The sequence below is a fragment of the Sinohyriopsis cumingii genome, chromosome 9 (assembly GCF_028554795.1).
Source record: "Sinohyriopsis cumingii isolate HCF-2022 chromosome 9, ASM2855479v2, whole genome shotgun sequence".
Taxonomy (NCBI): domain Eukaryota; kingdom Metazoa; phylum Mollusca; class Bivalvia; order Unionida; family Unionidae; genus Sinohyriopsis; species Sinohyriopsis cumingii.
The window spans coordinates 115681260-115708679 of NC_142969.1; the positions used below are offsets into that span (position 1 = coordinate 115681260).

The following is a 27420-nucleotide window of genomic DNA, read 5'->3' on the forward strand; positions in this document are numbered from 1 at the left end:
GTGATTCGTACATGTACTGATTTAGTGCTCATAATTACTATATATGACGATATGCCATATACATGTCAGAGATTTGCCATCTACAGTCAGATTCTAGATAAGATCTAAATTCACATTGGGGCATTCGGATCATGATGTTGGAAACATGATGTGTGGGTAATGTCAAATACATTAAGTATCGTTGTTAAAGACTATATGTATTTTGTGAGATGCTTTTGTGAACTGTTGTTCACGTTAACTCACGTTAACTCATTCCAGTGTAAATGTGTACTCAGTCCTAGTGCCAGTAGTTATTTCCTTATCTGTGTTATATATTTAGTTTTTTAGTGAGTAGATAGTGAGCAAATCACATATGTACGAATTCAAAATATTATGGTAGCGGATGCGTTAGCTTTGGTACCGTTACCATGTGTTAATTCTGAGCTAAGTTCTGAGTTAGACCAAATATCATTCATCATTCGAACAATGAGAACAATTTCAGTTAAGTGATGCACGAGAGGTAACAGAACATACAACTGTTACATATCTGTCCTAGCAGAAGAGGGCTCACATTCGTTAGTGCAAGTGCGAGCGATATATAACAGGTATTAACCTATTTATCAATTGTATACGGACTTCACTATAAACCGTTGAACATGGATGACAACCTAGAAATAGATGAGCGTTTCAGTGGTGATGAAAGGTCCGGTTTAGAAGAAGACTTAATAGCAACCCAGACCGAAAAAAATATATACCTTCAAATTGATTCGAAATTTGGAACTCTGGACAGAGATGAATTTAAAAAGAAGATGTGTTTGGAATTGGATGTACAGAGTTTAAAAGATATAAGACTATCACTTCACGACCTGGCTAAATTGGAAAATGTCAATTACCCTGTGACGCGTATAGTTGAGAGAACAGTAAGATGTGATAGTGCTCCTCTAGAGGAGAGATTAGCTGAGGATATATTTATTCTATACCATTTCTTAACAGGAGATAACAACTTATCTGAAGTGAAAAGCCTTGCGTCGAGACAGAAGCCGAGCACGGGCACGATTGATAACAGTACACGCGTGAGTCAAGCATCTAAAAGAAAAGGATCTAACAAACAGTCTCAGCGATCTGAACCAAAACCAGAACAGGTGATAACGTTATCAGATCACAATTCAGTATCTTCACTATCAAATGATAAAAATGACAGTTCAATAACAACAGAGAACTTATACAAGATAATAGACCTAAAACATTTTATACAAAGCAGTATTCAACAAATGAAAGATGACATTAGAAATGAATTGAAAACTGAGCTTGACAAGATACGTAAAGAACTGCTCAGTAGAGATGTTAACTCGACTAGGTTACAATCAGAATTAGGAAGATGCAAAGAGGAAGAGAAGAAGTTATCACAAGACAACCTGGCCTTGAGAATCTCACTCAGGGAGAAAAATAACCAGCTGGAAACTATAAATGCTCACCAGCTGTTTCTACACCAATTGCTCGGTGATAAAGTATATAACAAGGCTAAAGAAAATGTAACTTCAAAATGTGAGGCAGAAACTCAGACATTACTAGCTGATATAGTGCGTATGGGCAATCATTCAAATGAAACACAAACGGAAAAGAGGGCTAAAGCGATAAATGCTCTGGACTCTGATTATATCAAACGGCGGAAGCATTTATCGGATCAAACGGAATATACGGCCAAGTCAACTGACTTAAGGGAAGGAGTGGCGTCGACACTGTCCACCATACTCAATACTTCCAACGAAGAACCTACATTAGTTAAAGATAACGATGTACGTGATTATCTCCAAGATCAGAAATACTCGGCACGAGTACACACAAGGAACAACGATAGGGAGAGAAGGTCACCATTAGCAAATAATCCGGGCACCTCATTGAAGGACACTGATAAAGTAAACAAACCGATTGAAGTTATCACAACCAACAGAAACTACAGACCACATAAACGAATGAGGAACTCTTATGAACGTCGAGTTCTAATGTCAAGAATACCAGTTGATAGAACAAGAGAGGAGATGAGAACCTGTATTAAAAAACACGCTAAAATTAAAGGGGTAGAAGTAATTGACTCTCAGATATTAAAGCATTGGCGAGTAAAAGGAGGAAAGGACACTTTTACTGTTTTAATCACGGTAGATAAGTTAGACTTTGAGAAAGTTTTAGAGGAAGGTTTTTGGCCAAATTTTGTATGGGCAAGAGAATGGTATGAGGATTATGGTGATAAGGACACCCAGCAGTACTGGCGTAAATAAATAAAGGAGTAGTAAGTAAAATACATATATTATGGTAAATTGCTATATAGTCTTTGCAATACTTGTGTTGAAAATCTATTTTTCGTTAAGTCAACTAATGTCTAGTCATACATTTCGTTTGCTGACGTGGAACGTAAAAGGAGTCATGTACGGGTCACCTTACTTGTATTCTTTGCTAAATGAGGTAGATGTTGCTGTACTTACTGAGCATTGGCTTCTTCCGGAGCAGCTCAATTTCCTTGATAATATACATCCAGATTTTAAATCATTCGCACGCTCTGACAAAAGACTAGCAGTAAATTTCGAAGAAAGGCTAAGGCATACGGGGTTCGGGGGAATAGCAATCCTTTATAGGAAATCACTCCGCGTTAATCCCTTGTCGAGCGTTGGCAGTGACAGAGTTTTAGGGATAGAGGTAAAATGTAATGATAGACTTAAATATTTTATATTCGGGGCACTTTTGCCATCAACTAATTTTCCTATTGCAAGTTACTCCGAAACAATAGAAGAACTAAAGGATCAGTTTGATATTTTCTGCAAAGAAGGCATTCCCGTACTTGCCGGAGACTTCAATGGTCAGCTAAGTTCACTGTTTAGCTCCAAAGCAAATTGTTTAACATCAAACGCTAGAGGCACTATTCTGGAAAAGTTTCTGAGCGATAGACATTTAATATCTGTTAATAGTCAATCCATTTGTGAAGGGCCAGATTTTACTTTTTTCTCAACCGATGGCAAATCAAAATCTTTGATAGACCATATACTGTTGCAAAAAAGTAAATTCGATTTAGTGGTTAAGGCAGAAATAATAGATGATCATCCTTTGAACATTTCAGATCATCTTCCTGTAAAAATAGAGTTGGTCACACCTTTAGTACATAAGGCAACAATGGCTGACGAGCATATCATTCATTCCATAAATTGGAAGAAAGCCTCAGCAGAACAAATGAATAGATATAAGGAAGCAACACGCAACGAATTGTTAGCGCAAATGCATAAAGCAGAATTAGCGACGAATGTCGATATTGAAATTATTATTCAAGACACAGTAAAGATTTTACATGAAGCAGCATCTAGGTTTCTCCCCATAAAGAGGTTTTGCCCATACGCTAACCCCTATTGGAAACTATTAAACGTAAAAAAGTTTCACACGGAAATGCGGCTGAAACGCAGGGTATGGATTTCTAATGGTAGGCCAAGAGGTTGGGAATATATATCATATGCGAACTATAAGAAAGCGAAGAAATTGTTTGCAAAAGAATTATTGAAAGCTAAAGAAATATACGATAGAGAACAATTTAGTGAGCTTGAAAAGGCTGCAGAGCTCGATATTTCTACTTTCTATAAGTTTATACGGAATAAAAGAAATAAACGCGATTACATTCACGAAATCGAATCAAACGGAAAAATTGTACGCGATCACGACTCTATTAGAGAGTTATGGGCAAATCATTTCTCCAGTTTATCACTGCCTGACAATACTTATCTGTATGATGAAAATCATTACCAGATGGTCTTAGCAGAGGTCAGAAAACAAACTAAAGAAACCTATTCACACTTTGATGAACTTGTTGATAAAATCCCCACTAGAGACGAAATCAGTAGTGCAATTAGCTCTCTCAATAAAGATAAGGCATGTGGCCACGACGGTATTGTTGCTGAGCATTTACTGTTTGCGGACCCTCCAAGCAGTGTACAATTACTTGAAATTATATTCACAAAAGTGTACGAGGCCGAGAAGTACCCGTGCCACTTTAAACAAGGTTTGGTTATACCAATATTCAAAGGAGGGGGAAAGAACAAATTAGATATGAATAATTACCGCGATATAACTATAATTCCAGTGCTTCAGAAAGTTCTAGAACAAATTATATATAGTAGACTACTTATATTTTCTAAACAGATTTCTTTTCCAAATCCGTTGCAACAGGGTTTTAGAAATAATTGCGGTAGTATCACTGCAGCGTTCTGTATCAAAGAATCTATATGCTACTATTTGGATAAAAATACTCCTGTCTATGCTACATTTCTTGATAATGCTAAAGCCTTCAACACAGTTTGGCATAACGGGTTATTCTACAAGTTGTACAGACTTGGCATCAAAGGGAAGACCTGGCGCATCATGAAAGATTCGTTTGAGAGAGTAACAAGCTCTGTTTTATATGCGGGCAAGCTGTCCAAACGCTTCGATATTATGCAGGGTGTAGGACAGGGCCGTATCTTGTCTGCCTGGTTCTTTCTTGTAATGATAGATGATTTGATCACGGAATTAGATCACACTTTGCGAGGTCTAAATCTTGTTGATCTCCACCTGCCTTGTGTCTTATTAGCAGATGACACAACTGTAATGTCTAACTCGCGTCATTCAATGCAACAGCTGCTAGATACAATTTCCGACTATGCGAAAAGGTGGAGATTAAGATATAATGCAGATAAAAGTTGCACCATCTTGTTTACTAACAAAAGAACGACTGGTATACCTTCTTTTATGCTCGACAAATCTCCAATTCCGGCAGTCAAAAGTAAGAAGTATGCCGGCATACCTCTAAAATACAACTTAAAACCAAACGACGCGATAAAAGAAGCATGTGATAAAGGCAAACACTTGTTAAACTCTTTATATTTTATTGGTATCAGAGATGGAGGAATGAACCCTCTAACAAGTCTGAAGATTTGGAAAAGAATTATTCTACCCTCGGTCCTATATGGATGTGAACTATGGTCAGGTATCACAAACTCAAATATAGAAGAACTTGAGTTATGCCAGAGATATGCAGCGCGACGTATGCAAGCTTTCGATAAATATTCGCCTACGGAGGCAACAAGTAGTACCTTAGGACTCTGGTCAATGGAAGCATACATAGATAGGATGAAATTGCTCCTTTTCAACCGATTATGTAAGGGCGATTGGACTTTTATCTGGAAAAAAATTTTCATTATGCGCCTATGTCAGTATCTGAACAACCCGCTAAAACTGACGGGATTTATACCTGATATTGACAGAATAACTAAGAAATATGGTATGGGAAATGTTCTTTTAGACTATGCAGAAAGAGTACAAACTGAAGAAAAACTCATCTGGAATCGACATATTACTGATATTATCCAAAACCATGAAGAAACTACCTGGAGAGCAAATATGGAACTAAGGGATGATTTAATTCACTTCAGAAACATTCATTTGGACTTAAAACCAAGTAATATATGGTTTCTTGGGCGTAAATATCCATCCATGTTATGGCCTCTCTCTGAAGTAATGAAACTATATATCATGCCTGTTGGTAAAGTTATGGTATGCAAACTCTGTGGAAAAGAGACTGACGACAGAGCGAAACATCTTATTTTAGGCTGCGAAATGCTGCTTGAGGAACGAAATGTTTTCTTTGAGAGAGTGATTGACTCTTTAGAAGTGAGAGACGGGGTTAACTTATTCAATCAAGAAGACGATATATTGTTGGAGACACTTCTTGGAAGCAGGGTTGACTGCATGTCGTCTATTGACGATGACGTATCAGATAGGCTCATGTTGGTGACCGCAAACAGCATAGCTTCATTCTACAATAAAATGTGTGCCCTACTATCAACTAACATGCCCTAACATGATATTAAAAGTAAGTAGTAAATTAACATTAAATATAAACAATTAAAGGCCAAAGTCTTCTTGTCATATCCGCAAATTTTGTTGTCTGACAGCTGTTTGTGTGTGCGTTTATGTATTTGTTTATGTATTTGTTTATGTTTATTTCCAAGAGATTTCTATATGGTTTTCTATATTTATATATCTCATTTTGTAAATGCATTAGTTGACGATGTATATATCATGCTTGCGTTCTCGTCTATGATGTGTCTCATAATTCTATGATATGTATAATATGTATCTTAGCAACCTGATATACTCTTTGTTGTAGAGGTTACTAAGTCATTTAGACAGTCAGTCATAGATAAATGCATGCACGCACGCATACGCGCAAACAAGTATATATATGCATAAATACATGCGTCATATGAAGAAAAGAAACTACATATAGAATTACACTGTTATAAGTTTTACATTTCATTTTCGTTGCTATCTCGGACTTAATGTTAAGCACATAACACTATAGACGTATTAACTTTTCGAAATATTATCATCATCATGCAACGTTTAAAAGATCAGTGGCATGCTCAGCCAAATGATTGCAGATTTGCATAATTGCAGGTATTGAGATATTTCGTTTTGTCAATACGATAGCTGACACAGTATTACTATTGTATTTATGTCAATTTTCTGTTCTATTTTATGATCTTGTATTATCATGAATTTGTTTAATCTGATGTAATCTCTTTTTAAAGAGGAAATAAAGTCAGTCAGTCAGTCAGTCAGTCATACATGCATGCAAATATCCAGTACATTCTATTCTTGACAACAAAAGAATTTATGTCAGACGTAGAAATTGTGCAAAGGAGAAAAAAAAGCATAGAGACTTGTTTATTTTACTTGAGGGGATATTATCTATTATACAGAGTACCTACTGAGGTAAATAGAAATTCATATTTTAAAAAAAATAGACTATATTTATGTAAAGATAAATTATAGAGACTTTTCGCTATCAGTAAATTATATTCTATTTGTAATACAATTTCGAATTGTGCAAGAAAAAAATGAATATTTGTTTTTCAGATTCCGTCACCACGGTCGCCGCGTGCTACACAGCAAACATGTGCTACTAATGGTTGTAATACTGAATATTGTCGACTGCCTGCTGGTACTTGGAGAACTAATGCTGGACATTCATTATATGAAAGGTATGTTCTCATCTCCAGTTTTAACAAGGATGCGATGTAAATAGCATGAAAACATTTGAAATGTTTATTTACTTATTCAAATTTTCTTTAATTTGCATACTCGAAGCGCTTAAATGTAGTATCAGCTTATTCAAGTTACATCTACTTTACCTGTTTTCGATGAGGTGTAAATATATATTTGAGAACTGTTTGACAAAAAGTTTCATTTGATTGTTTCAATCTGACTTTACAAGTGTATCGGTAAATTCTGTTTGTCTGCTTTTAGGAAGCAAGTAGTAAATGTGCAATACATTTTTGACACGCCTATGGAGAGATTTTAAAACCTTTTCAACTGAATTGTACAGCAAATGCAAGATTAGCACTTGCCACACTTTACAAATAATTCAATTTCTGTAGAACTTTATTGCTTGTTACAACCCTGTACTAAAGATCGGTTAAGTTTTAATTGTCTTACGTTTTAGGAGTCTGGGTGGGTATACATTCCTGAATATATTTTCCGGTAATAATTATGGTTGTTACACTGACAATCTTTTCAGATTTGGTTGAAGAGTCAAGGACAACTACTGAAAAGTTTTTCAAAGCTATGCAGAGCAAATATCCCCTCCATCTGTTGGAATCTGATGGTATGCACGTAATGTATGAGAAAATTGTACAGGCTAATTGCGTGTGGAAACCGATACCCGATTTTTCTAACCACAGTGAACACATAATTTCCCAACGACCGAATTCGATATTGTATTCAGAAAATAAAAAGTCTATGCAAAATGACATCGATGTGGATCGTGAAGGATTTAATTTTCCAGGTTCACTGTCTGATATCCCTTCGCATCAATTACTTAGTGATAGTTTGATTGGAAGTGAAACGCATAATAAACTTGCGAAAGATCGACGAAAGAGAGTGACAAATATGGAAGGAAATCATAAGATTCGGTCACTGGATTCAATTTTCATTGAAAATGATATTAATTGGGATAACGATCCTATTAAGAAAGCTTCTAAATTGGACGATAGGCGGGCTGCAATGGTTGAAGAGCATGGAAATGAAAAAGTGGCGGACAGACGAGAGCGGGATACAGCGGGAGCGCTCCACAAAACCAGCATAATAATTCTGGGTCTACTATTTTTGGAGGTATTTTGGATATGTAATGTTTTCTCGTAAGTAGCAGATCAAACCTTTTGATTTTAGGGGTTTTCTTTGTCACCAACCACACGTGTGGGGATACAACAACACTTAAATAAAAATAAAAAAAATTGCTGTGGAACAAAAATAATATGACATAATTTACAACGCATAAATAAAGGCAAAAGACCCATGTCGTATTGAATTCATTAGTTTTCAGAGAGGGATAATGAACATTAATGAACATAGAGACAAAATTGTCTGTATCAATCAGTAATCCGTATTTGTTTACAAGATTCGATAGGAAAAACGTGTGGTCCAAGCTAACTGTCTTGAAGGATCACCCTCAAGAGAATAAAGGTGCTAATATTATACAATGATTATCATTATTATTATTATTAGTAGTAGTAGTAGTAGTAGTAGTATAGAAAGATACGCTTCAGTGGTTTAAAAACGATACGTATTTACAGAATGCGATAACATGGAAATAAGTAGTGTAATATATATTTGATTTAATTTATATTTGATTTAAATTAATTGTTTGTTTGTTAGTTTTAATTTTTTTATTCCATTACATACTATGGTAATGTAATGTTATTTACTGGATTTCACATTTTCCAGAAATTCAGTTCAGTTTTCGTAAACCTAATAATATAAACTTTGTAAATAATGCTGACCTAGTTCCTGACCTTGATTCAGAAACTAGTATAGGGTTCTTTTAAACAACTTTTTTTAAATTTTTATTCTTACCTAGATTAAAAATCATTGGTTTTAATTAAAGCCATACTTGGAATACGTGACAAATGGCATGTATCAATTAGAGTTTCCCAGTGGACTGACAATCAGCTGGGCATCTGCTTGCGCCGTAGCTAGATTTGATATTGATGTATTGAGAAAAAATTATTATTCTTGCCTTAACACTTGAGAAGTCAAAGCGTTTTTTATTGTGACCAGTTTAAGTTGAATTTTTTAATTTTTCTTCAAATTATTTGGATTCCATGAGATTATTTTCCCCTGGAAATACTTGTGCTCTAAATTAATTCTTGGACAAGGACAGTTATCGAAATTTACAGAATTCAAACACTAGAACAGTGATGTCCAACCTTTTTGACACCATGGGCCACTGAAATTTTATTTTCATGAAGCCGAGGGCCGCAGCAGAAAACTGAAAAGCAACGACTATATAGCTGCTCGAGCTCTGGCGGACCATTTAAAATCAGTCCGCGGGCCGCGGGTTGGACAGCACTGCACTAGAGTATTATTTTATATGATTCAACTAAGAACTGTTGACACATCAGGACGACGCTGACCACAGCATACGTCACCGCCTCCCACATTGGATTTCATCGTGATTCGAAGTCAGTTTTTTTAGGACATTTTATTACTAGGACTTCTATTGTTTTAATTCTTGAATTATTTTAGGGGGATTTGATTTGTCTTTTTCTCATTTTTACCTTGTTTTCCTAATGAAATATATTATTTGTTAAATTTTACAAAACTTTTTGTCTTCACATTTTTCTTGTTACTGTTTAAAAGAACCTAAAGACATAACGTGTTGTTTTTTTTATTTTTTTGGTGCATTCCAAACTTTTACTCTTGAATTCTTTAAATTGTAAAACAAATGATGTACTATTTTGTTGAGATCTAAACGAAATAAAACAAAGTTAAATACGGTGTATTTACATATTTGAACGTAAAATCTTCTATATTTCTTTGTTGTTTAGTGAAGGCGTATTGTGTAGAGTCTGTCTTTACCTGGAGGAATGCATGTTGCAATTGGTTCCTGCCACTTCACTGTTTTACCTGTAGCTTTCTTATGTTGTTTGGAACAATCACCTGTTAAAAATAAACACTGCTATTGGAGGCGTAAAATGACTCTGACGGCAGCCTTCAGGAACGATCATGCAAACAATGGAAATTGTTATTTTTATTTTAGTCTTATGGTGTGCTGTTGCCTAGTGTTCCGAAGGAACTTGATAACCCCGCACGAGTTGTTGGTGCAATAAGTCATTACCAGACTCTAAAATTATCAATGTGATTTTTCATTTATTTTATTGGCTATCCACTACACGAACAGTTGGTGCGAAACAATAATAATTGCTAAAATATAATAAGCTCTAACTACTATTTCCATATATCAACGTAAGCAAGGAGGACAGAAGAAATACTATCTTTATGAAACAGAATCAGAAACACTCAGATTTACACATAACATGGTGACATTCGTGGTGCCCCTTTCACAACTGTATGGATCCTTTCGCAGTGTCTATGGATTTGTGAGGAACTAGTAAAATTTTTTGGATTCATCCAATTAAAAGTTGTCACTATGTTTTATTTGTGAGTTATTTCGATAATTTAAATTATCTCTTGAAAAATGTGTCTCTTTTTCTGTTTGTGAATTAATTCAACAACTTAAAATCTCTCTTGAAAATGTAGACTCGATGTTCCGTTTTTTATTTAATTTGAGAATTTCAAATCTCTCTTGAAAATATATCTTGAGCTATTGTTAATTTGTATGCATCACTGTAGACAGCTTTAAACAGCATAGAAAGTAAATGTGTCATGATAGATGGAAGAAAACGAAACAATGTGTTCCTGTATAAAAGCGATATTCGCTTATTCTGGAAAATTTAGGATTCTTCAGTTTGTGGATTAAGTGGATTTTGTGGTAGAATTTCTTAATTTCTTTTTGTCAAGTTATTTTTATTACCTTGAAATCTATAGCAAATAAGGGGACTACAAATTGATGAGATTTTTACTTTATTTGCTGGCATGCATTTCGTAGTAGAAGATGGTTGTGTTATAACTGAGGACATCAAATGAGCAATAAAGCTGCTGTTGAAAACTTTAGATGAATCCAATAGATATGAGTGTACATAAAACAAATAATAATAATACAATTATTGTTTTAATTTCAGACCATTCTGAAAGTCATTTGTATGGGTCGTCTAATTCTGAGGAACAAATTCGAGGTAAGCTTGTTTTATATCATGCTATATTTGACATGTCAAAGCTTTTGTGACGTACATTGAAAATATCCTCACGAAATAAGTGCGCAAATTATTCATGGTCAGGTAATTTTTACAATCTAAGACTGACAAAAACACATGTTAATTTTTGCAATCTAAGACTGACAAAAACACGTTATTTTTTACAATCTAAGACTGACAAAAACACGTTATTTTTTACAATCTAAGACTGACAAAAACACGTTATTTTTTACAATCTAAGACTGACAAAAACACGTTATTTTTTACAATCTAAGACTGACAAAAATACATGTTATTTTTTACAATCTAAGACTGACAAAATCACATGTTATTTTTTACAATCTAAGACTGACAAAAACACATGTTAATTTTTACATGGCACTTGAATGTCAGCGAATGTCATGAATGATACACATAGCAGAAATATAATTTGATGGTCAGCAAAAGTCATGAAAAATAGTAGAAATGACACTAGAATGTCAGCGAATTTCATGAAAAATACTTATAGTAAAAATATCACTTGATGGTTAGCGAATGTCATGAAAAATACATATAGTAGAAATATCACTTGATCGTCAGCGAATGTCGTGAAAAATACATATAGTGGAAATATCAGTTGATGGTCGGCGAATGTCATGAAGAAGAAACAAATATATAAAAACACCACTTGATGGTTAGCGAATGTCATGAAAAATACATATAGTAAAAATATCACTTGATGGTTAGCGAACGTCATGAAAATCTTATAGTAGAAATATCCGTTGATATATAATATCATAAGAAACGTATACAGAGAATTATCAATTGCTTGTCAGTGAAACATATATATGATACATATAGTAGAAATATCCTTTGATAGTCATAGAAAATCAAGGAATCGTTTTTTGTTTTTAAATGGAACATTTTTGGTTTCATTTATAAAATTAAAAACAGCTTTAAACACATTACATAGAAGCTGAGATGAAACTATATGTTTCAGGTAATTTGTGAACTACATTTTGGAATTTCAAAATCAAATCTATTTATTGGAACATAACTTGTTAGATCAGCAGTAAAAGGTATAAAAAGAAATAGTCATTAATGATCAATAATTTCATAAAATTTAAATAACTTATGAATTTTTAATCTTTCACATAATTTTGACCAACTATTATCCCAGTACAAACTTCTAAATTCTGTTACTTCTGGTAGTGCAGTAACAATTATTAGTGTTGAAGTTTTCGTACTATATCAGTCTTCTTGAGAGACAACATTTACATACACTAAACGTGCTAATATGAGGTAATTTGTTCAAACATAGATAAGCCATCGTAATTGGTCATGAGGGAAACTAAGGAGTTCCTCTGAGAGACTGACTCGAGATGTGAAAAGAAGATACATCTGGGTTATTTAGTGGTTTGGTTTATTAAGACTGGCATTATCCATCGAAAATAGCCCAAAAGTGTTAATACAAACGACACGTATGTTCAGTCTTTACGCTTTAAATGAGACACCACAGCAATTATGGGAAATAAGAAAACGGCCATGGATGTAATAATTAAAGCTGTAAAAATCAATGCAAGGAGGCCAGTATGAGAAATTAGGAAAAAAGGAAGTGTAAACGGTCTACAGGAAGTGTAAACGGTCTACAGTAAGTGTAAACGGTCTACAGCAAAATTAAAGGAAGTGTAAACGGTCTACAGGAAGTGTAAATGGTCTAAAGCACAAAAAAGGAAGTGTAAACGGTCTACAGGAAGTGTAAACGGTCTACAGCAACAAAAAGGAAGTGTAAACGATCTACAGCAACAAAAAGGAAGTGTAAACGGTCTACAACAAAACAAAGCTAACCTTCTAATGAAAGTACGATCAGTTAAGTCATAGTTCGGTGTCTAAGGCGACGCAGGCACACGGTAGTTATACGGCATTATGAGGTGGAAAGGTCATGGGAATATAAGTTTACAGTTTCGCTTTGTGTTATGATATCTGCGGGTGAGCCAGGTACACGTAATCAAATGGTATCTCGAGGTAGAAATGCCATGCCATGCAAAACAAGTTTTTAATTTCGCTTTGTGCATACATACCTACACTTTGAGATACACGTAACAAGGAAGCTACAACGATTTGTTCGACAGAAAGTCCACACGACTGTTTTCAAAACGGTATAGAGGTATAGAAAATCGCTTTATGCATGTGTAGTGTGTAAATTTAAATTAGTTTATGTTCGATCATTGGCCATACACATTAAACGATATTAGTTAAATAAAAAAGAGATTCCATTATACCTAAAAACGTATGATAAAACACAAAAGAAGATCAAAACAAATTAATTTGCTTGCATTATGCAAATTCAACCTTCCTGATAATTTCATTGCAAGCTTTTTTGGCGTATAACAGAATAACCCTAGCACTTTTGTGGACTTTTTACACCCGAGTACTCGGAAGTGATCTCTCATTCGACTGAGGTGAAAATTTGGACTTTATCCTTTATGAAGTCATGTAGTTTAGGTCCATGCTTTGCAGTCCTGACCATATTAAACACTTTAATAATGTTGTGAAGATCTTATTGAAGGCATGCTTCGATCGAGCATTTCAACACACACATAAGACACTGCTAACCTGTATTGTGTTTTGGCACTGAGTTCGGCCCAGATCATAGTTCATTAATTTGGATTGACTTAGGACCATTTTTTATTAACTTATCAAAAGCAAGGTGGCTAACAATCCTAAACAGCAAGCTGAAATTGAACCACCTTTCTGGTCACAGCATCAAAATACACCAATGCATGCATTAAGACATTTGTCAGCAATCAACATGCACAGGTCAAAATAGCTTACCAGGCAAGGTCAGATAATTGTGCAAATTTTCTTAAATGTAGATATATCTGCACAGGTCAAATTATAGAAGAGCGACTGTTCCAGTAACAAAATACTAAAGAGTGGGGCTGGGTTTTTTTATATGTCTGAAAGACCTGAATGCACTTGATCGATCAGAGAATAAAGTGTCACTAAAAGTAGAGAACTAAATCCGTCTCAATTATGTGTTTATTAGTCATATACTTAGAGTAAGATTTAAGTTTTATTGATTATTTGGAACTCTGTCAAGTTACTTTATAAACCTTAGTAAGACAAAAAAAATGTATTGATTATTTTGAAATATGCCAAGTTACATCATAAACATTAGTAAGAGTAAAGTTGTATTCATTATTTTGAACTCTGTCAAGTTACTTTATAAACCATAGGCCGTATTTGTTCGATCGATGCGTAGATAGCGACACCAAATTTCACACAAATAGGAGATGTCGGGAAGAACAATAATCACATCACGACCTGACATGGAAGAGTGGTAGAAAGCAAGCAAACCTTCATTGGTATTAATCAGGAAACTATACGAAGCTTTAGTGCTTGAAGGTTGCTGTCTGATCGATATATTTATCTTGTAACGAGATATCAACTACGATTTATAATGCAAATTCTATGAACAGAACTGATCTGCATGCATACATAGCATATCATGGAAATGATTCACTTTTTTATTTTCAAATTGAATGTTTCCAAGAGAAGTTAAATAAGATTATTAATACCAGTCATACATGTTACAGTTGGCCTTTTAATCTTCGGACGACCTTGGACTGTATCGGTTGATAAAATGGTGTTCCTTGCCATGCAGTTTCAGGTAGCATTATCTATAGGATTATACATGTTGTATTACCATTCTATAACCTTAAAATAAGCAATAAAAAAAAAGAATGAGACGCAACAAACTTTGTATAATTCAGCATATAATTTATTTCCCTAGAATACAAAGTGACAATGTAAACAAACAAGAAATTACGGTATTGCGAATCAAATCCCAAATAATCGTAGAATTACTAACACAAGTCCTGATGAATAAGTTCTGAATAATCTTTAGTGGTGTTCCAAATAATTTCCAGTGCTGAAGGTGTTGATGTGCCTATAGAGGCCGGTAGTCTCTGATGTAGTAATATTCCAATGGTCGGAATGTTATTGATGTGTCTTTTATTTATCAAATTAATGTAGCTCATTGTTTCCTAGTTTGAATTAGCTATAATTCCCAGATGTTATCTATTTCCAAAAATATTACAGAGCACTTTGTATGTCCAAAGAACAATATATTATTTCACCCAAATGCAACAATATAAATGATTTTTGCTGGATGAAATTTTTCAGGCTTGATGTACTGAGTGCGGCAAATTTTTGATGGTCAAATTTGTTTTTTAATTTAATGGCAGTAAAGTGTTTTATATTCTTCTCTACATCGGTATGTTCATAGAACGATTGGTGAAATCCCGAGGAGATCATATTTGGGCACTAACTTCCCTTAGAGTTCAGTGCAGGAAACCGTTATAAATAAGATCGCTTGTATAAACTGTGTTACTTTGTTGAAATTTAATCCACATGTGTTTCTTGTCATATGATTTCCATATAAGGCAATTGCAGAATCTCCATTGAATCTCTTTATGATTGACAACTCGTCCAGTTTGAATTGATTGATCTTTCATCCCTTTCAAAAAAAATATCTCAAAAAGAGAAGCTATAAACTGATAGTTTGTACAAAGGAATAATCGAGAAGGGGTTGTTCCGTTGCCTGGAGACGCCTTTTATTGTTGGCATGATGGTAAATGTAGTGTAAAGTAATATGTGAAATGAGGTTCGTAATCGTGGTTCGGCTGACAAGGAGATAGAGTAGGAAAATAATTCCTTGTTTTTGGGTGTTTGAGTTGAATTTGTATTTTAATGGTTAAAAGTACTGGTGCTAAGTTACAGAATCATATTAAGGAGAAGCCATACAACCGTGAAAATGTGATGATGAAGTTGGGATATTCGTGGTCATTGGGTATTAGAGAAAAATTAATAACAGTCTTGCGCGTTATGAGACTTTCCAGTTGATCACAAATGTATATAATTCCTTGAAATAGGGGAAAACAGGGAACTTTAGGCAGAACTCAGGCGATTGTGTAATTCTCTCGGTAAAGAGACCTCCTGCGTATAACAATACAATATAAGAAACTGTACTTTTCAGGATGATAAACCTAATGATCCGCTCAGGATGCGCCACATATAAATCTTATTTATTTTTTCAGTTGTGTTTAACCGTAGCTTAAAGGTAAAACCATGTCTTAGTCGTGAAATTTACTATGACATTTGTATTGACTTTTCAATATAAAGTCTCTGAGATGAAAGCTGCATCAAGTTCAGAAAATGAAAGTGACATGAATTAAATATTCTATAAAGCGAAAAAAATCAAATAAAGGTGAAATATAGTCCAAACACTGACATAGGTGTTTATGAAAAGAGTCAGGTCAAACTGAATTGTCTAAAAATCATGTAAATAAGATTACATTACTTTGACAAGTAAATGAAATTTAAAAAAATTAAAACCTGCAAAGAGACAAATTAAATCAAATATAAATTAAATCAAAATATGCATAACACTCCCCCCCCCCCCATAAAGAAAAAGAAAGATGTATATGATACGGCTTTCTTTTTACTTTAGATTAATTATACATGAGGTTAAAAAGCACATAAGAAGAACCCTTATGAAATATACAAAGTGTACATGCAATAATACATTTCAATACTCAGGAAAGTGCGTCTGCTATTCAATTATCTTTCCCCTTGATGTGCCTGATGTCAATATAATATTCCTGCAACAACAAACTCTGCTTTAGTAGTCTTTGATTTTTATTTTTCATCTTGCCGATGAAAGTAATGGGGTTGTGGTCACTAAACCCAATAATCGAAGAAGGAGCTGAATTAATGTAAACTTCAAAATGTTGTAATGCCAATATCAATGCCAAACATTCCTTCTCTGTTTGCATTTGCATTTCTCTCTCTTTCTCTCTTTCTTCCTTTTGTAGCTGCATTTGCATATGTTTCTCCACTTTCTCTCACTGTAAATGCATTTGCTCTTTCTGTAACTGCATTTGTTCTTTTTGTAACTGCATTTGTCTTTCTTTCTCTCTTTCTTCCTTATCTAAATGCATTTTCATCTGTTTTTCTTTCTCTCTTTGATGTCCCACTCTCTCCTCTTTCTCAAATTGTAACTGCATTTGTGTTTCTTCTTTTTGTAATAACATTTTTTTATTTCTCTTCCTCCAATTTCAATTGTTCTTTCTCTTTCTTCAATTGCAACTGCATTTTTTTCTTCTTTATCTCTCTGAAGTTCCGGCTTCCTCCACTCCAGTTCCATCTTGAATTTTATTCTGATTCCTTTAGTTTTATGTCAGAGTCAGACTTACTGACCGAAATCAAGGCACTTTTATCCAAAACATTCTTTTCTACCAAATACTGAACCAAAATATTTGTTTATTTCTTGCTTCTTTAAGGAAGCTTTTGCCTCAGAAAGATCATATTTTATGGCAAGTTGAATCAATTCATCTTTTTTAAAAGATCTAATTGTTCCTAGGTAGAATTTGAAAGAAAGATTCCCACTCTTGATAACGTTTTAGAAAAAGCTTGCCTATTTCACTAAAGATTTAAAAATTGTAAATGAATACTTGGGATTTTTAAAGATTTTAAAATCATGGGGAATTCGAATTTCCAAAAATGAGGTTTCTAGAACATTTAGCCAAAATTCAAATATCCCGAGCACGAGCAACTAATTTCTTATGTATCGTGTGTAAGATCTATTAAACAGTATTTTAAAAAAAAGAGTGAAAACAATAAACTTTGAAAAATTTAATAAATAATTTATTTCCCTGGAAAAGCAATGTAAAAATGAAAAAGTAAGAACTTGCGGTTTTAAGAAATCAAATCCAGAAATAATCATAGAATAATCCACGAATTAAATGTTAGAAGTCCAAGTAATGAAATGTTCTAACGAATTCAAGTTCGAGTCCAGACAAAAAATCCAAAATGAAAGACGATGACGTATGCTTTAGCTCGTAGCTGTCTACAGTTCTTTGTTGTTTCACAATGTTCCGGTGTTTGAATTTCCGAAGAAAATTTCAAGAAATGTCTTTGTTCAAGAATTCTGTATGACCATTCAAATATTTTCAGGAACAATATTTAATAATTCCCAAAAAATAAAATTTAAACTCATCTAGTCACAACTAAACACTTTTCCAGTGTCTAAGGTGTCTAAGGTATAAAAAAGCCTTACTAAGAAATATCTCTATAAACATCACTGTTAAATCTAACTAGTGCTCAACTTCGGAAAACCCAGAATTGCGAAATAGATGTTGTTTACATATCTAAAGTCACGTACTCCCAGTATGATCTTGATAAAAACCAAAATTTTACTCGGAGAATAAAATAAAAAAAGAAAATTGTTTACTTGTCTCAGTGACTTTTGGATCAAGGTCCGGAACTAAGCCCAAAATAGAAACAGCGTTAGCGTTTCTATTATTAGGTGTTTATGACAAGAGTCAGGTCAAACTTAATTTTCTGAAGAAAAAAAATGACAAATCAAGTAAACAAGATTACATTACTTTGACATGTAATGAAATTTAAAAAGAATAAAACTTACAAACAGACAAATTAAATTAAATATAAATTAAATTAAATAAACATAACATACAAAATAAGGATTTGTACTTTGCAGGAATTGAATTCGGTTCATATTTAAAGAAAAAGAAGCCATACTTACCGCTCGACAACATAAACGTCTAAAAATAACTTTAAATGTCTTGGTCATAATGCTATTAGTGTCTATTGTCGTGCAGTGAGAAAATATATTATTTCACTCTAGCAATTATCAAAAATATTTCCCTGGGTAAAGGGAACCAATTTATTTTTTGCCTGAATCTCAACAGATATATAACCTGAACGAAACTAATATGTGAAGTAGTTAATATCTTACACGAAGCATCAGCAAATGTGTTACACTTGTGTAAGTGAAGGTCACATTTTAATTTAGAACTGTAGAACATATTTGACTGTTTATATGCTTTCTTTAAACTGATGCATTCGAATTATGGGTATGCTTAGTGTACTTACAGTTAATGACTTCCAGAGCCATTTCCATCATTACTTCAAATTTATTGAATGCATATACAAAAGGCGACAATGCTTTCCAATGAAGCCTGAGATTTGTTACTAAGATACTGATTCAAAAACTCCACCAATATGAATGATTTCTGTCTGATAGGTATTGTACATAATAATTACTGGAGCATAACTTTTTATTGCCATCAAACCTGTTTCTTATTGTCTTTTGCGTGTTACACACAACACCTTGACACAAGATTTGGCATTGCTATTATATGTATGTATGTATGTATGTATGTATGTATGTATGTATGTATGTATGTATGTATGTATGTATGTATGTATGTATGTATGTATGTATGTATGTATGTATTTATGATGAGAGTGAGCACGTGTGTAAATATAAAATGAAATACTATGGGGTTAGTATCACATATGTTAGCATCAACCTGGGAAATAAGCTCATGACCCTAAATCAATTAATTTAATTTTGCAAATCAATATTCGGACGCATACGTAGTGTCCTGAACAATGAGAAAGTATTAGGATTAGGATTATAGGGTCTTAAAACGTGTAATAGAAAAGAGTGAGAAGCAACAAGCTTTGTAAAATTCAACAAAAATTAAATTCCCTAGAATCCAAAGTAAAATTGTAAAACAAATATGGTATTGCGAATTAAATCCCAACTAATCCTAGAATTACAGGCACAAGTCCTAATAATAAAAGTTGTGCATAAATTTTAGTGGAAATCCAAATTAAATCCAGCGCTGAATGTTTTGATGTGTCTGTGGTGGCTTGTAACATGGTGTTGTGCCATCAGTCTTTGTTGAATCACAGTAATAAAATTCCATGACTGAATTCGCTATAAATCCCGGTGAATGTCTCTGACTAATAGTATTTTTATGAGCACTCTGTAATTTGAAGAAATAAATGTCAAATCCAAAGAAACTAATGGGACACAGCAATAATACAGTTGTTTCTGCTAGACCTAACAGCAACAAAAAATAATCTTTCCAGTACATGATTATTTAGTCCTCTACTTGATCTCAGGTCACAATTAGCATTTTCTAAATACAAACTACTACCTAATGGAAAATTTCAATCTGGAAGTTTCTAATGTTTACAAGGTAAAATGTTATTTATAGTTAGAAGGTCTGTTACTAAAATTATAATATAGAATCTGGACTATGTCAGGTACGCTAGTTAAATCCCAATAACCAAGACGCAGACCAAAATAAATACATTTACTATTTTCTATTAATAATGATCCTAACATTAAACCCATACATATAGAAAATATTTTAGCTATATGTTAGTTGCTTACAGACTTAAAAAAGGTCAAGTAGAAAATGAACTTGATTTTGAACAAAGTTAAGTCCAACATGCAATGTTATATTACAATGGCATACATTGAAATAAATTTTTAAAAAAACAACAACAAACAAGCAAATTTAATATACATAACAGTTAGGGACACTTACTACTTAGCCTAGTCGGTATAGTATTTGTAATACTTCTTGAGAAAAGGATAGGTGTATGCCTAACATAATACAAAGGGTGTTATATTAAAATCTCTCTCTCTCTCTCTCTCTCTCTCTCTCTCTCTCTCTCGTATGATGGATGTGTGGAAACATGTTTTATGTGCATGTGTGTAGTGAAAGGTTCATGGAGCACGTGACGTATAGCATATCTCAAACCTGCTATTGAAATATAATGATCCTTATGAGATACAGAAATAATTTCGTCGGAGACATTTTCATGCATCTCTATTTCCCATTGATTAGTACAGGAATGTGTGTGTTGTATGACTTCAGATATTAGTACAGTAATGTGTGTGTTGTATGACTTCAAATATTAGTACAGGAATGTGTGTGTTGTATGACTTCAGATATTAGTACAGGAATGTGTGTGTTGTATGACTTCAGATATTAATACGGGAATGTGTGTGTTGTATGACTTCAGATATTAGTACAGGAATGTATGTGTTGTATGACTTCAGATATTAGTACAGGAATGTGTGTGTTGTATGACTTCAGATATTAGTACAGGAATGTGTGTGTTGTATGACTTCAGATATTAGTGCAGGAATGTGTGTGTGTTGTATGACTTCAGATTTTAGTACAGGAATATGTGTGTTGTATGACTTCAGATTTTAGTACAGGAATCTGTGTGTTGTATGACTTCAGATTTTAGTACAGGAATCTGTGTTTTGTATGACTTTAGATATTAGTACAGGAATGTGTGTTGTATGACTTCATATATTAGTACAGGAATGTGTGTGTTGTATGACTTCAGATATTAGTACAGGAATGTGTGTGTTGTATGACTTCAGATATTAATACAGGAATGTGTGTGTTGTGTGACTTCAGATATTAGTACAGGAATGTGTGTGTTGTATGGCTTCAGATATTAGTACAGGAATGTGTGTTGTATGACTTCAGATATTAGTACAGGAATGTGTGTTGTATGACTTCAGATATTAGTACAGGAATGTGTGTGTGTTGTATGACTTCAGATATTAGTACAGGAATATGTGTGTTGTATGACTTCAGATATTAGTACAGGAATGTGTGTGTCGTATGACTTCAGATATTAGTACAAGAATGTGTGTGTTGTATGACTTCAGATATTAGTACAGGAATGTGTGTTGTATGACTTCAGATATTAGTACAGGAATGTGTGTGTGTTGTATGACTTCAGATATTAGTACAGGAATGTGTGTGTTGTATGACTTCAGATATTAGTACAAGAATGTGTGTGTTGTATGACTGCATATATTAGTACAGGAATGTGTGTTGTATGACTTCAGATATTAGTACAGGAATGTGTGTGTTGTATGACTTCAGATAATTAGTACAGGAATGTGTGTGTTGTATGGCTTCAGATATTAGTACAGGAATGTAAGTGTTGTATGACTTCAGATATTTACAGCATTAACGAAAGAGGCAAACTAAGGTTAAATGATCTAAATTCTAAAGTAAGTTATTTATCTGGTCTGAACAACCTTCAACTTTGGATAATTCTGTGAAAAGACGTACGGTTCTATGCTTGTATAGCCAGACATCATTTGGTATCATACACTGGTTTCTATGGATGAGCAGCCCGCAAATAATGTCGACATTTTTTATAAAACAAAGAAAGAATGAAAAGACATAGCTGACCAAACGTGTGTATTTTTAAAGAGAAAAAGGAAAGGAGAAGGCAACACCAAAATAACACTTGAGTGGTCGTTTTTTAAAGACAAAGTTTAGGTGTATGAAACATGTTTCCACTAATTAATCTGTCGTATTGACATATCGAATGCTAATTAATCTGTCATCAGCAGAAAATATGAATATCATCGAGAAAGGCTTAGAGGATCTATTTATATAATTATGGCTGGAACGTTTTCAAATAACCAATAGTTAATTTATACCAAGTTTTCCTAGGTTTTGCACGATCACTGCCGATAACTACTGTAATATTTACGTTAATATACCCTTATCATTATTTTAATTTCTCGCATAGTTAGTACACTTTACATACAATGTTTGCGGTCTATTGTTTTTGTATATTTTTTAATCGATAATGTTTCAAACGCATTGAATCTGACTGGTCCCAATAAGTCCATGAAATCCTTGCACAGTTTCCAGTTATTGAATGACTGCGACTTTGGGAACTTTCTTGTCCCGCCTACTTGAATCACTTTATTTTACTATTAACAATATAACGGTTGTCTTTCATGTCGGTATCCGAATTGATTTAAGCAAAAACAAAAAGAACTAATGCTATTATTACATAAACGCAAGTACTGCTTACATATGTTGAAATGTGGTCCACTGACTATATATAGAATCATCGGAATGCCAAACTAAAACTAGAACATGAGTAAACCTGCTGCCCCTAGTTAAATAGACAATGTTTGAGAAATGAAGAAAATGAAGAGAAAAAAACCATCACGCTGTCCATCACGAACATAATGAGACTATACAGATAAACGCTAGGCAACCTATCGTAATGCAGACAGTCCCATTTGCATTGCTGTTACCACGCAGTATGGCTCTTGCAATACACCCCCGTACAAGAGTAGTGAACATGTCAGCATATGGGAGTAAATAACCTAACCTCACTCATGAAAATAATGTCGATTTAATAGTGTCGAATAGAGTTGAATATGATTCAATACCGTTGAATAATTTCCAGCTTTGGCTTGCAAAACCCAGAAATTATTAAACTCGTTTCATAAATTGTGCCTAAAATTATTACCCATTTGAGATCCTATATTTATCAATCAGTTGGTACACTTTATATATAGATGTACAGTTTAATGATTTTTATATGCCAGCATGTTAATATATCACTTTATGTGAACCTAACTGGTCCAAATTAACCCATGAAGATTTTGTGGAGTATTGTCTTGACTCTTTTGCTGCGACCGGGGTATTTTCCTTACCACGCCTACTGGAACTTTTTAAAATTAATATTGGTATCAACATTTTGTCAGCCATGTTTAGAATAAAAAGCCCAAAGGGCATTAAGTAAAAAAAAAAACATCACGTCTGTTGCAATATGGCCAATTTACCCCACAGGGGTAGAAATACAAGTGCGGTATCGGTCAATGGATAGAGATGCAGGGACCAGTAAAATGGAATCCACCTTATAACAAACGTCGTTTAAATGTTAGCTTACAGAAGTAAATAAACTCACCTCAGTTTATACAAGAATGTGAACATATGCATGTCTCCCAACTAATAGAACACTAATGACTCACATAATTTGTATGAGGTAAAATAACTCCAAAATAGTTAATATGTGATATAATAAATAAAATTTGTATATATCTGTATCTACTGTTACACAGCAAATAATGCAAATATCTAGACACAAATATATTATAGAAAAACTGGAATAGCCTCAGCCAGTAATCATCCATTCACATGAATATCCAACAACTGTAATGCTTAGTAGTCAAATTTACACACTTTTTGTGAAAACGTTGTAAACATTCTCATCGACATCGATACGCACGGCTCCTCCAATCTATCCCAAGTTAACCTTGTGACAACACACATGAATTTCCACTGGAGGTCCAGTGTTGTTATTACCTGTGCCACATGTTCGGTTGATTTGGAAAAACAAATGCTGTTTGTGGTTACATTTTGTACAGAAAATCTATTTGTTCAATGTTGCTGGTTATAGATCTGCGCATTATTAATTGAGCTAGATGCTAGGACTTATTTTATTCGCTGAATAATGTCCAACTAAAAAGGACAATGACAGAGCCAGAATGCACAAAATTATTTCTTCTTCTTTCTCTGTAAGCTAATTCCATAAAAATATAACTATGTGATAACCGAATTTCAAATGGGTAATACTTTAATATTAAATTTATGAAACTCGTTGAATAATGTATAGCTTTGACTCGCCAATGATCGCAAAAAAAATCAATATTAAATCATTATACGTTTGAGATTCTCTTTCCGTCTTTCACCTTATGTCTTAGAAATCTAAATTATATTACTTCGTCTATGATCGTGTTTGCACTTCGCAAGAAATAAATTTAAAATATATTTGGTACCGCATCACATTTATAGATCAGAGTGAGATGCACATCATAGCAGGTTAATTTTATAATGGTACACATCTACGAAATAAGAGTAAAATGGCTGATTTTATATTTCCTTGGTTTATTTGTAGATATTAAGGATAAAGTAGGAACGAATTAAGACGTCTGTACGAGTCTATGTCTCTTTAACGGATAAGCTAGATGCGTACAAATTAGTGGCAAGTAAAACTTGTTTTGCTTCTTTCTGTTAATTAGTTTATGACTATTGATTCGTAACAGGAAACCAATCGTCTCCAAAGAATCAAATAAACCGTAACTGTATGGAGGTCTTTAACAGTAATTAATTAATTTTGCGATGGAGACTAACCCCTTGAAATGTGATTTTGACGGGTTTTGCAATTAATTGTTAATTACTTTTTAAAAGATATACGAATAGAAATGCATCTAATGTCAATGGTTTTTATATCAAGCAAAATCCATATGATACATTGGTGGGCTCTTAGAATAATCCGTAAAACTCTGTCAAGTTGTGCAGCAGCCCCTGAATTTGCATTACCATGTATTGAAGCCTTATGTAGAAACGAATCCCTGAAAGAGACGTTATCTATCCAGAACGTAAAAACAATCCTTGACTGGTAATACTAAATATTAACCATGGAAACGATGAAGTTTTACATTCTTGGTTAATGACGCAATCATCCACTCATTACTATCGATTCCAATGTAGCCGGTAATGGAGAGTATTTCCACGACCTGTTCAATTATTCGATCATCGAATAGTTTTGTTGTGTAATAGGCCTGACGGTCTTCCCAAGATAAAAGAAATCTCAGATAGATGGATTTCTAAATTGCTTTTGAAAACCATGGTAGCAATGACAAATGGGTCTAGATCCATTCAAAATTTTGTTCCGCTGTCTGAATCATACACTGAGAATACACAGAGAATTTAGCTAAGGAGTATGTAGTATAAATTGATACGTCTTATGCCAAAGAAGCTAAAGAGAAAATAATTTTGTTTCTCTTTGATAAATTATCTGGGATTCAGAGAGGAAATTTGCTGTCAGGAGGACTCGCATGAGAATGAAGCATTCAAGAAAGCAGATTTGAAGTAAAAACTAAAAGTAGGAAACTGGAGAAAAAAAATTTAAAATGCAAAACCTACAGGGTTGACTTTTAATGTGGCATTGCCTTTAATCTCTGCACAGTATTACTCGTGATTTTTTTGTAAAATAAAACAATACAGAAACATAAAGGCAACCATCATGTTTGTTTCAATGTGATGTTTGACAGCTATGTACATTTTGTGCAAATTTCTTCTAAACTACCGCATAATATCTTTTCATAGTTTTCTCTCGTAATGTTATCGAACACGTAGCTTTATTGTTGCATCTTTTAAAATGTCGCATTGTGTACAGAGATAATATTTTTCTGCTTATCAATGACGATAATGCAAATTACAGCAGCTCATGAAATGTTCATGAGCTAGCTCTACTTATTAGATGAAGTCCAAGCTACAGATATTGGCTGGCCGTAATTACATGAAGTCCATGTTAAAGATATTGGCTGGCTGTAATTACATGAAGTCCAAGCTACAGATATTGGCTGGCCGTAATTACATGAACTATTTACTTCAACTACTTTCACACTACGAGTTATTTATGCTCAGAAAATAAGATTAGATTGTTCAAGAGGATGTTTCATATGTATATATTTATACTACATACATTACAAATAACATGGCTTTAAAGTTTTGGTATAAAGCAATTTGTTATACCAATACTATTGGTATATCAAATTGTGATCCGCCCATGGCGCAATAATACGCATACATAAACATTCTAGCGACCGTCTGCAGTAGATTCTAGATCAATGATGAATTTCCACACATTATTAATCATTTGTAATGCTTGAAAATAACAATAAAAAGTATTAATAATCCTCGTGTTCTAAATGAATTTAATATGATACACATTTTCATCACAATCCTTTCCGATTTCTGTTACCCCTTCCCTCTCATGCATAACAGACAAACTACGGAGAAATGTGGAGTGAGAGAGAAAAAGAATTTGTGCTGAATTAAAACCTTGAAATAGAAATTACACCAAGCAGCCTACATGAATATGGTTCATGGTAACGATACGTGTGTACTTTCCTTGCAAATCATGTCAACATCATACAGTAAATTCCTCGGTTACGTAGTACACATACTGTGGTGTATTTAATATTTTGTTTTTATTGTTGTTTCATAAACTTAATATAATGTTCCAAACATCGATTAAGTAAATAAGAAAACTTCCGAAGGTCTCTCTCTCTCTCTCTCTCTCTCTCTCTCTCTCTCTCTCTTTGGACCATCGTAGGCTAAAATTTATGAAATGAGGAACGTGGAGGATTTTCTTTCGTGTCATCCCACGATATCTCTGGGCTTATGAATGATGGTAAAGTTAAGTCAAACCGATCAAAGGATGAGAGAGAGAGAGAGAGAGAGAGAGAGAGAGAGAGAGAGAGAGAGAGAAACAGAGAGGCAGGGAGAGAGCGAGAGAAAAAAGAGAGAGAGAGTTTTGAAGTCAAACCAACCTGAGAGAGAGAGAGAGAGAGAAAGAGAGAGAGAGAGAGAGTTTTAAAGTCAAACCGACCAGAGACAGAGAGCGTTTATGGTCAGTTGTATTGTTACTAAAACGGAATAATGACTTCGATAAACTGTAAATATATTAAAATAATTTAGTTACCTCTTGTTGGTTCGTCATTTCGCTTCGTTTATATTCCACATTAATTTCCATGAGCCTGTAGTTTAATGGCTTA

General features: G+C 33.8%; 1 protein-coding gene across 1 annotated transcript in view; it reads left to right on the top strand.

Moving 5' to 3' along the window:
• LOC149792514 (uncharacterized) overlaps nucleotides 1-27420 on the top strand; it is a 67043-nt gene that overhangs the window by 9447 nt on the left and 30176 nt on the right. Inside the window, exons 3-5 of the mRNA XM_089971132.1 lie at nucleotides 6913-7037; nucleotides 7574-8166; nucleotides 11076-11129. Of these exons, the coding sequence (XP_089827258.1) occupies nucleotides 6913-7037; nucleotides 7574-8166; nucleotides 11076-11129 (772 nt within the window). The remainder of the gene's footprint in view (nucleotides 1-6912; nucleotides 7038-7573; nucleotides 8167-11075; nucleotides 11130-27420) is intronic.